The 11,929-nt window shown below is 41.7% G+C and overlaps 1 protein-coding gene across 1 annotated transcript; it reads left to right on the top strand.

Annotated features, from left to right (window-relative positions):
- Positions 1-1,263: 1,263 nt before the first annotated feature.
- On the top strand, positions 1,264-9,083 carry cckar (cholecystokinin A receptor). Its single transcript, XM_058623926.1, has 5 exons — positions 1,264-1,614; positions 3,059-3,310; positions 6,698-6,959; positions 7,552-7,679; positions 8,371-9,083. Exons 1-5 carry the CDS (start codon positions 1,485-1,487, stop codon positions 8,949-8,951), a joined length of 1,353 nt encoding a protein of 450 aa, XP_058479909.1. The 5' UTR covers positions 1,264-1,484; the 3' UTR covers positions 8,952-9,083.
- Positions 9,084-11,929: the final 2,846 nt, after the last annotated feature.

Raw genomic sequence — 11,929 nt, 5'->3', positions numbered from 1 at the left:
TGTGAACAGCGTCCAGGGTTTATCTTACAAGAGTCAGTTCTTGAGGATATTTTTCCAAAATAAGCTGATGGAGTTGGCGCTGTTTTGGATTTGGCCCCCCTCCATCAATTCAGCCATCACAAATATCTCACCAGTACAGTTTGATTACCGGAGCTTTCACACTGCTGCCGACATGATCGTGTGAACTATCACAACATCATGTTTAGAAACATGAACATGTGACAAGAAGAGACAACTAGAACATTGCAGACGTTGGGTACAGCTTGAACATCAGGCTTCAGCATTTGCTGGATGGTTTATTGACAGAAATTGAATTTTCTACTCATAAGAATGTTTGTTAAGTGTATTATTGCTTTAAGTTTAAAATTGTTTAGTTTAGAATAAGCCTTTTTTAAACCAAAGCCTTGTATATGTACAAAGTGGCTTGCTTTACAGAGGATGCTGCATTTACATGTGGAAGTTTAAAGGGTTAAAATCTCAAATGTAATATTAATATTTGATAAGTATATATTAGGCTGAAGTATTGACTAATTTAAAGTTAAAACCATATTAACATATATTTTTACCGCAGTTTTTGCCACTAGGAACAAATTAATCAGGTTTTTTTTTTTAAAGGAACGCTTAAGGATTAATACATAAACAAAGAAGGAGAATATCCTTTCTGATATGTGAAGGCTACTGTAGTTCCCTGACGCACTTGAGAAAGGGAGGGGTGAGTGATTTGTTGCAATCTGAAGTCCCACCATTAGATGTCACTAATTCTTACACACTGGACCTTTAAGTAACAGTGAGACAGGCCTTTCTGTAAGTAAACTTAAAATGAATAAACAAACCGCTGCAGTTCAGTGAGCGAGTCATTGACCAAAGCTAGAAAGTCAGAGTTCAATTTAACCAAAGTTGTGTTGGTGAACGAACATGTTAGATGTGTGATTAATAAAGGGCAGCAAACAGATGAATGTTTGAGGGGATGAGTGAGTGAATAAGTGAAGTGTGAGGCACTCTGATTGGTCATCAAGTCTAGAAAAGTGTTACATAAAGCGGCCACAGAGTGCATTAAGTTGCATTGTCTGTGAAGGTTAATTATGACATCCATTTGTGCAGTATAATATATGATGGCGCTGTTCAAAAAAAGAAAAAGTGAGATGCTGATTTGCACAGACAGAGAGGCGGGGGGGTGGGTCGATGAGTTGGAGGGCTGAGCTCTGAAGAATGTGACCAGTCCACATGTTGTCAGTGGATGTAAATGCTGCTCTGGAGCGCAGCGCAACACACTGAGCGCGCACAGGAACTTACAGGCAATAGACTGCTGCTGTTAGAATAATAATTATCCATTTATTTCTCTCTTTTTTTTGTTGTTTGCTTATATTTAAAGAGAAAAAAAAATACTGATGTGCAGTGTTGATGTGTTCCTGCCTTTGGCGCACGTTTCCAAGGGTGTGTGACGAATGCTGCGCGTGAGACTTGAGGCTCTGTAGGAGACAAACATGGACATGGAGACGTTCACCATACAAGACATGCTCATTAACTCCACCGATCTCAACAAGATTCTCTGCAATTTTAGGATCAAGAATATTTCCGAGTGCGAGGTGGAGGATCCATCACCCGAGCCTCGAGGTCAGTTTATTACATTTTATAACAGTTATTATAATCATTTTTAAGCCACTCTCCATATATTAAAACCTGCTGTGCACTAGAGACATGTTTTGTTCAGAGATTTGCTTTTGACTTTTATGTAAATGAAAACATTTGTGCCAAAAGAGCGACTCGTTTTGGGCATTTCGTAATGCGTCAGTGCGCATTACGCACCTGGCTCATCTCCTCCACGATGCTGATTCTACTTCTTCTCTCTCTTCTCCTGCTAATGTCATGGAAACAGTCAGTTCATAGCGGCATTAGAAGCTTGTTCGTCACTTTATGGCCACAGAATGAAGAACAGCAAAATGCTTTGTTCCATTTTGCGCATAAAGCTCAAAAAGCAGGACGCAGCAGATAATATGTTCAATGTAGGCTTTTTTATGTGGTAAATCTAAGCAATAAAATATTTTTGTGCAATTACTGAGCATAAAACTTTGCTGCATGTAAGTAAGAACATGGGAGCGAATACAATCTACTGTTTTTTTCTATCAAAACTCTCTCTTTTAGACTTGATTGTAAAGTTATTTCACTTGCAGCAAACTCTCTTCTTTATGGTTGTCCTGCGAAATAAAAAAAAATTGTAATTTAATATGAATATACCTATATACAGTACTGTGCAGAAGTCTCTAATTATTCAGCAAAACAAACAGCTTCTACAGGTTAAAGTGCAGTGTTTAGTGTGACCTGCCCTTACACTTGAACAGCAGCCCCACACTGGAGTGGAACCACTTGTAAAACCTGTGCTTGTCTTTCTATTTCACGTCGGAAAAAAAAAAATCTGCTGTGAAAAAGGTCGATTAAGACGGGTTTATTCAAGGCATGCTTGAGCGTAATATACACTTACACTGTGACAGTTTGCTTACATATAAGACAGACTTTCAGTGATAGAATTCCAATCCAAATGTCAATGATCACAGAATTTGGCAGACACAAAAACAACAAAGCTGCTTCTCCAGACTGATTAAAGGTGTTTGAAATTAATAAAAGCAGTCAACTTGTCGGCCCCCTTCTTACATTAGTGACAAAAACCATCACTGCCTTTCTTTCAAATATTTTCCAGTATGGAGCCCCCTCCCTTTACGACATTAGAACAGTCAGCACCCTGTTCATTTGCTATAAAGAAATGAACTGTGTTTAATGACCTGATGAATTGTTGTTTTTCATCAGCCCAGAATGAGACTTTTATATTTACATCAGGAGACGGGTCAGCTCGACAGGCACGAGGTGAGGGAGATTCAGCTGTGTAATGTGTAACTTCACCAATAAACGCTTTCACATTTTAAACTATACTGCATGAATGATAGGAGGATAATCAGAATAAGAGGGAGTAAAAGCTGTGTGAGAGGAGAGGAGAGGGGAAAGGATGAGTCAAGTCGCATATTAAGAATGACCCAGTTTGTTTGTGTGTGTGTGTTTCTCTCAGATATCAACCAGACAGTGAGGATCGTCCTCTACAGCCTCATCTTCCTCCTCAGCGTTCTAGGCAACAGCCTCATCATCGCCGTCCTGGTGAGGAACCGGCGCATGAGGACCGTCACCAACCTCTTCCTGTTGTCTCTGGCCATCAGTGACCTGATGGTGTCCCTGGTCTGCATCCCCTTCACCCTCATCCCCAACCTCATGAGAGACTTCATCTTTGGTGCCGGTATTTGCAAGCTGGTCATGTACTTCATGGGTGAGTCCATGGAGACAAAACAACTCACAAATTATATTTTTTAAATGACTTGGTTTTTACTTTGGAGCAGCAGTTGTTGTCAGTTAGTGTCGTAGTGAGGACCAAACTGACCGAAACCAAGACGAGACCAACACTTTCAGGAACAGAGACAAAGTCAAGATCACTGCAATCTATAGAGAGTGTAATTGGCCAGGCTCTTTTTTTTTTACTGTTCAATAATTAGCCTTTGTCTAAAAAAAAAAAAAGTAACTGGAAATGTAAGAATTGTAAATTATCTTACAATTACCTTTTTTTTTTTTGCATTTTGTTCTTTAAAACCAAAAACATTACAAATCAGTCTGAAATTTTCATAGTAAATATCACGCTAACTGACTAAGTACTCGATCAAGTCAAGAACAAGACCAAGACTTCAAAGGACTGAGACCAAGACTGTGTCAAGAGCAAGACTTTTAAGGAATAAAGACAAAGTCAGGAACAAGATCTAGAACTTTGAGGACTGGGACATAGTCAAGAGTAAGACTAGGGCAGTGCAAGATCAAAACAAGCCAATCAGAGATGGCAGACTTCACCCCATCCACACAACAAGCCTCTGGTGGCCTCTGTTGGTCATATTGGCAAGTGCAAGTGTGGAAGCACAAACAAACACACAAACAGACAGACAGACACACAGAGCCACTAAAAACAATACTTCAAGTGACAAGCCCAGACCACTTCCAGTATGTAATATCCAAGCTCTATTTCACATATCAACAGTAATCTTTTATTGACTAAAATCATTCGCAGTGCAAATAGTGAAATAGCAACCGCAATCCTTTTTTTATTTGCTACTTGGTTTGAAAAACCAAACAGATTTCACACATAAATCAATATCATATACGGATGTCCTGTAACGGTATTAGGGTAACACTGAACAGAACTGAAGTCCATGTCTCGTGCTGGGCTTGAAATTACATCGGACACTAGGATTTGTAAAGGTTGTATACAGTATTTGGCCTCAGAATTAGCAATAACAGAGTGATGTCCTTAATGATTATAATCTGACAAAGCAACCTAACTGAAGCAGGCTCTCCACTGATTCATAGAATTAGAGGTCTGCGTAAGCGAGGGAGTGGTACATGAGTGGTTAGTGGATTAAAACCCTTAGTCCTTAATGAGAAGACTGGTCTCGAGGACCGCAACACTGTTACCCAGTTGGATTTTAATTTCCATCTTCTAATATCTCCATCATGCCTGCCGCAAAATATCCATGTTGTAATTATTATTGGGTTTTATTGTGTCTGTAATCAGTTAATTTCCCTGGATGTTCAAATTGTCCTCACGCTTTAATGAGCACGAGCCACAAAATGAGCTAAAACAGCAGCTGTTTGTGAACGTGTTATTGGAAAATGTTGATTTACCCGAGGCTTGTGTTTGCAGAACCCGTTCTCTTTTTCCCCGCTGCTACATTCAGATGATTTATATCGTCGAAGTGCCATTAACAAATAATAACAGAGTGCAGAAATGATGGATCGTGCAAAGTGAGCATTGAGAGATAATCGACTGTCAATGGATTTTTCTATGAATTATTCTTGAAGAGTCACTGGGCAGAATGATGTGAGTGTCACCCTTAATCTCATTGCAAATCATTGTGACTATTTGGAACTATTTGGATATTAATAGTGTCTGGATTTTTTGTGCCAGATTAGAGATTTCAGTCAAGTAATTAAGAATTTTATCGAGAAGGAAATGGTCAAATTTAACCAGTATATTCACTGTGTCTGGACTCCTCTGTAGCTCTTCTTCACGTTTTATTCAAGTTTACTTTTTTTTTTACATTTGAAATCCTCCATATTTACAGCTTCTCTGGGTTATTATTATTTTTGTATTTCCTGTGCTTTGGATAAATGCACCAGGTTTCTTCCTCATGTGAGATTTGTAATAAAGTAAAGTCATTAGAGACACTGCTGCACCTTTGCTGATATTTCATTTTCATTTAATTACAACTCCGCTGGCTAATATGATTTTCATTTTTCTTCTTACTTCCTGTCGTTCAGTTTAGCCACAGGACGAGATCAGCACACCGCCCTGCAGGATTATTACCTCATTTGTCCACGTGTCCATCTATATATGTGTGGCTGCACTTGGATTGAACACAGTGATAGTAACACAAATGGATGAATGGTTCCTCTTGTTTTTGTTCCTGAGTGTGTAAATCGTGTTGCGCTAACACATAGTCCAGGATACGCTCTGTCACACGACTCTGCAAATTAACAGAGTGTATAATAATATCAATAATATCGCCATACGTTAATTGGCCATGGTTTTTGTCAGCGCTCATCATGCTGGAGTGTTATTAAGTTATCAACAGACAAAGAAAAAAATAGACAAAGTGCAGGAGGACGTAATGCAATTGACTAAGCTAAGCTAAGCTAAACTAGGATAAGTAGCTTCTGCGTCAGGTACCAGGACGAGTCTAACCAGCATTAATTAACCAACATCTCTTAAGCACCATGCATTTTCTTTTTTTACTTCTTTAAAGACAAATTCAATTTGTCTTTATTTATTTGTGGGCTATAGAGACATTGTTAAGTTTGCTGTTAGCCTTTGGACTTAGACCAGCTAAGTTAGCAGGCTAACCGGCTCTAGCTTTATGTTTATCCAGTGTTGTTACGCAACAAAGTACAAATACTTTGTTAATGTACTTAAGCACAAAAATTCACATATTAGCAAGTTTTACATTTCCTCTAACTAGTATCTTTGTTACTTGTTGCGACCAAATAAAATCAGAAGAAGAGTTGGTAATGGTCTGTATTTATATAGAGCTTTTCTAGTTTTGATGAGCTGCTTTACACTACAGTTTTGCCATTCACACGCTTCAACATGGGGTTTAGTGTCTTGCTCAAGGACACATATAGACTAGCAGAGCCAGAAATTGAACCCCCAACCTTCAACTTGAAAAACACTTCCCCCTACCACTGAGCTACCATGGCTCAATCCTAACGTATCTAACTTAAGTACATTTTATATCAGAAAATTACTTTTGATACTTAAGTGTAGTAAATGTCATGTACTTCAAGACTTTTACTTAAGTAATATTATAAAAAGTGACTTCAACTTCTACCAAAGTCATTTTGTGGTAAGATACTTGAACTTTTATTCAAGTATCCCTTTAAGGTACTTTATACAAGACTGTATTTATCATATTTAGCAAAGTGTAAATTAGCAAATTCCTCGAAATGCTTTTAAATTGTTTCTTGAAAACAATATGTAGTTTGTACAGTATGTGTGATATTCATTTGGAAAGGTGTGTGCATGCCACTGATATTATAACATAACATTTTGACCAGATTAAAACAATCTCAGCCAATAACTGTTTTTCTTTTTTTTCTTCTTTTTTTAAATGTGCAGGTGTCTCGGTCAGTGTTTCCACCTTCAACCTGGTGGCCATCTCCCTGGAGCGCTACAGTGCCATTTGCAACCCGCTGAGCTCCAGAGCATGGCAGACCAAATCCCACGCTGCCAAGGTCATCACCGCAACCTGGGTGGCTTCCTTCATCCTGATGCTGCCCTACCCCATCTCGAGCACGCTCAAGCCTTTTACCCGCCTCAACAACAGCACGGGGCACATGTGTCGCCTAGTGTGGCCCAATGACATCATCCAGCAGTCCTGGTGAGCTGAAGTGCAATGGAGAGTGTCGTGCCGTCACTGTTACACCGGGCTGCCTTCACAGTGCGACGCACTCAGGCCCCTTTATAGATTTCCTCAGTCTGGTGTGGCCGAGTAAAGACAACGACAGGCTGTAAAACCCTTTGAAATCTGTTCTAATAATAGTAAAAAGATGGCTCGATAGTGCCACTTTTTCATATGCTGATACCGATGTGAGTCCAATATCGTGGACTGTACAGATCAGGGGTCTCCAACAAGTAGCTTGCAAACCACCAGTAGCTCCCAGTCCCTTGGGGGTTAGGGTTAGTGGGTCGTTCGCCAAAGGTTTCATTAATTGAACATAAACCTGCTTACATTTTTATCCAAGTTTTATTGTCAAAGTAGCTCTCAGAAGAAAAAAGGTTGGAGACCCCTGATATAGATTGTGCTGAATCAGATTTTAAGTTTTTCTTATACTAATATCCTATCCATTGGATTTGACCAGTATCTCCCTGATTCTAAATATTGTATTGGCTCATCCGTTAATAGTTAAGCCTTTGGCCTGTAAAGATTCACATTAGATACAATAGATGATCATTTGTTTCCACTTACTCAGGTATGTGTGTCTGTTGCTGCTGCTCTTCCTGATCCCCGGGATCGTCATGATGACCGCCTATGGACTCATCTCGCTGGAGCTGTACAGGGGCATCCGCTTTGAGCTGTCCAGCAGGAAATCCAGTCGAGGTATGAAAGCAAATAAACACAGCACACAAAGAAACAAAGAAAAAAAAAAAAGGATTACAACAAGAATACGTTAACAATGAACGGATTTATCTCTCGAGACTCTCGGACCTTCTACTGTCATTTCTAGATGCTAATGAAGTGTGTAAGAATTAGTGACATCTAATGGTACGACAGGATGTTATTGTTTATCTTCTTCTGAAATGTAAAGGAATAAAGAATGTATTTGCTGAGGACTAGTTTCAGCTGTGGCTTCATACAAGTTTGGTGAGATCAGTGTATAAAATAAAATACACTGTTCACTGGACAAATGGAACATTTGAGCACCGCTGTGACTCACTGATGTGATTTTAATTCCTTTTGTACAAATCAGTTTTTTTTTCTGGCTGCACAGACAGACAGTACGTGGTCGAGGGAATAACTCACCTTGGGTTTTTCTTTTCATTCGTTTGTAAGCAATAACAGAGACACAAATTTTCATCAGACTTATGGCCTCATAAGTTTTATCTTGACTAAAATCCTAATATTTAAAAAGTACACTTGTTTTTTTTGGATGTCTTCCATTGCTGGATCGTGAGTGCCAGACTTTTGCTTTAAGAGTCATGGAGGCTTTTTGCTCCTGGACTTTTATGTCAGTGACATTTCACTCTTAATCTCCAGTCTTTTTCTTTTTTATTCTCTTTCACCCTAACAGACAGACAGTGCAGCTCTGGCAGCATCAAGCCGGGTGACAGTGATGGCTGCTACATGCAGCCATCCAAGAAGAAGAGCATGACAATGAGCATAACTAACTCCAGCAGCAAGCCCATGGTGGCGGGCCGAGTGTGCGGCACCAGCTCTACAGCCAACCTCATGGCCAAGAAACGTGTGATCCGCATGCTCCTGGTCATCGTCTTCCTCTTCTTCCTGTGCTGGACGCCCGTGTTTGTGGTCAACGCGTGGCAGGCCTTCGACCAGCGCTCAGCCTACCGCCTGACCGGCGCGCCCATCTCCTTCATCCACCTGCTGTCCTACATCTCTGCCTGCGTCAACCCCATCATTTACTGTTTCATGAACAAGCGCTTCCGCCAGGGCATGCTGGCCACCTTCAGCTGCTGCAGCTGCTTCAGGAGCAGCGGCTCGGGGACGTCGGCGGAAAGTGCGACGCCTAAAGGCGACGCGGGCCGATCAAGAGCGGCGCCTGACACGCAGAACGGTCACACATCGCCAAGCACGGCCAACACACACTTCACCTACACCGGAATCCGTACGTCAGCCTGGAGCGAGCTGACTTAAATGGGACTGTACGAGAGAGGACATGTCGGGAATCTGTGCAGTGTTGTTCTAACGTAGCTAAGCCCTCGCAGTGCTTGTAGATGGAGTTTTTGAGCAGCTGTGTTGCTTTATCGTGGAGCACGACATGGGGGGGGGGGGAAGAGTGGCGAGCCGAAGTTTGACGTATACATGCAGTGCTCTCACAGCAGAGCAACACAGCCAGATGTTTCCCGAAAAGCTTGCAGCATCCAGGGTGGCTGACTGACGCCCGATCATACCATGCTCTGGAGGGCCTCAAATCTGACAAAGGGTGCGTTTCCACCACATAGTTCAAGGAACCTTAAGTGCCATGAACCTGACCATTGTTGCTTTCATTTATCAATTCAAACACAAACTGTTCTGGAACAGGGTTGTGGTACGAGAAAATAAAAATGCTGGAGCACAACAAGGTATTTGAGTTGCTGTAGCTCCATCCAGAAGGTCCCTGACAAATCTCAAAGGTACATTTAGTTCCTGGCTCCTGTGGTGGTAATGCACCTAAAGAGACGGAGTGATGAACCATACTATTTCATGTCGTTTGCCATTCTACACAAACGCGGTGTAGCTGCATCTCGAACGCTGCCATTTCTACCTGTGCAGGGACCAAACCGTCTCTCCACACCACGCTTTTGTATAATCCAAAGCAAAACAGCAATGTATACTATAGATTAGTCATTTCTCTTTGTTTCAGTCAACGCTTTCTTGATTCTGATTCTGTCACACTCAAATATTTGACTTCGCGCACAGGAAAGGAACCCGAGGACAAGGAAGTCATCGCTCACATAAATGACTCTTGATTTGTAGAAGATTGGCGACAACGTGAAAAATCACTAATATGGCTGTTTACACAGAGTCACGTCCAGCAGCAGCAGCAGCAGCTGTGATGTAACCTCACTCAGTGGCTTCAAATCAGTCCTGCGGCGCACAAACGTCCATCCTTGACCTCTCTGTTCTGTTTGTGTGCGGTGGGAACTGGAGCAGCCTTATCCTTTGTGTGGGACCTTAAACACCTGCAGCCTCCTCTTCAAAGAGTGGATTCCTGGCATTGCCCCGCCTCCTCGCCTCCACATACTGTTAAAAATAGCAGTGTCACTTTAGCAATTTTGTGTCAATATGTTGTTATGACCTAAATATCGTGATGTAACTTTTAGGTTTGATGTGTTCATGGACCATGCTGGAACAGGAAGGTCCAGTGTGCGTAACATGAAGGCGTGGGTCGTACTTTCCTCGTCTACATGTGGTAACTCCGTATTTTTGCTGTTCCAGTCATACTAAATTGAAGGTCACTATAGCTTTCTCGCTCGTGCACTTAATGTCACAATCAATAGTATCATATCTGTGTGTTTGTCCTGTTGAGCGATGGATTTTGTTGATGTGTTCACCTCCTCACATAAGCTCCACCTTCTTCTTCTTTGTCTCTGTCTCTCTTTACCAAAACAATAGGGCGCCACCTACTGGAGCACTGTTGTGCTTACACAGTCAGTGTAGGCACAAAATGTAGAGGACTCTATCTCTAAGACAGGGGCGGGACAACAAAGTCGTCCAAATCACACGGGACCACACGTGAAGTCAGATGTCCGTACGAGATCTTGTCGGCAAGCTGGGAGATAGAAGGAAAACAGGAGTTAGGGAATTCAAAGATAGCAACATTTAGAACGTCTGCTCAATGTTCAACACGATCCAATGACTCGCTCTTCAGGTTCCTCGTGTCAGGACTGAATCTAGAAAAGCTGCTTTTAGTGTAAACCTGAAACTCACTTCTCTTGGATCACTTGATCATTTTAGGTGTTCACTCAACTGCCATCCGCTCACAGACGGCGACAGTTTTAAACGACGCCGTGTGCTGTTTTGCGTGATTGTTTTTGTGTGTGTGTTGTTTTTATTCGCGTTTTCATCCGATGTTTACTTAAAGTCTGTGTTCACGTTCGGCATTTTTCAAAAAGTACTGACCAGTATGACCTTTAAAGAGGTTTATTGGCAGCAACTAAATATACTACCCATGTGTACATTTGTATCGGTGTATAATCATTTTTTTAAAAAGTACAAATTGTTTGGTTTTTGTAGCCTTAGAATAAGCCTTCTATATGCAGGCCACCATCTTGTGCCGCCATGTTTCTACTGCAGCCAGAGAGCACGTTCCATTTTGCATGAGAAAAACAAAAAAAGATCCTTTCTGTCAATGCAGAGGACATTGTATTTCCATGACACGCTATCTGCTGTCTCACCATTAGATCACTAGGTCACTAAAGGCCCTGGTGTACTTCCGCTCTCATTGTGCGCACCCTGGTACTCGTCAGGGTCCCGTAGGATCCCACTTCACCATCGGGCGGCGGTACAAGTCTGGACGCAGGGAACAGGACGTTCTCCTACAGGGGAGTCGGGGTATCAGCCAGGCAGAGGTATAGCAGGGCCTTAATCCTTACATACTGGGCCTTTTCTGTTTTACTGTATGACAATGTGCCTAGAAAGTCCTGTTAGACCTGTGGGAACATAGTTGAATGTAAAAAAAAAAAAAAAAAAAGAATCCCGCCAATTTTAGTGCACATTTTAAAAGCAGTTCTGGAAACGGCGGCATTGTGTTGTTCTCTTACAAAGCTACGAATAAACCAAAGTGTTGTTGACAGTTTAAAGACGTTGAAAGCCCACTGTGCAAGAGCGTCTGCTAGGACTTGGGGGCAGAACAAGGTAGGACGCTTTTAACTTCTTTAAATAAAAGTGGCTCTAAAAGGACAGAAGGCATTAGGGATTAGAAAAGTGGAGGAAATGAAAGGGGGTGAAATCTGTGGGTAAGAGGTCCATTTGGGCTTTGTGGACGCCCGAGGCACCGTCGGTCCGCCTTCACTCTGCAGCCGCTGGGAAATGTGTACCTGTGAATGGGAAGAAGAAAGAATGAAACTGGCTTAAGGGAAAATGTCGCCGCTTATTCATTCATGCTCTTTGAGCTCGGGAGTTTAAAGTGT

Source organism: Solea solea, chromosome 3 (assembly GCF_958295425.1).
Source record: "Solea solea chromosome 3, fSolSol10.1, whole genome shotgun sequence".
Lineage (NCBI taxonomy): Eukaryota > Metazoa > Chordata > Actinopteri > Pleuronectiformes > Soleidae > Solea > Solea solea.
This window is presented reverse-complemented; position numbering and strand designations above follow the sequence as displayed.

Coding starts and splice junctions, on each gene's coding strand:
- cckar (XM_058623926.1), top strand. CDS start 1,485: ATGGACATGGAGACGTTCACCATACAAGACATGCTCATTAACTCCACC. Junction 6,960..7,551: donor GACATCATCCAGCAGTCCTG/GTGAGCTGAAGT, acceptor CCACTTACTCAG/GTATGTGTGTCTGTTGCTGC. Junction 7,680..8,370: donor CAGCAGGAAATCCAGTCGAG/GTATGAAAGCAA, acceptor TCACCCTAACAG/ACAGACAGTGCAGCTCTGGC.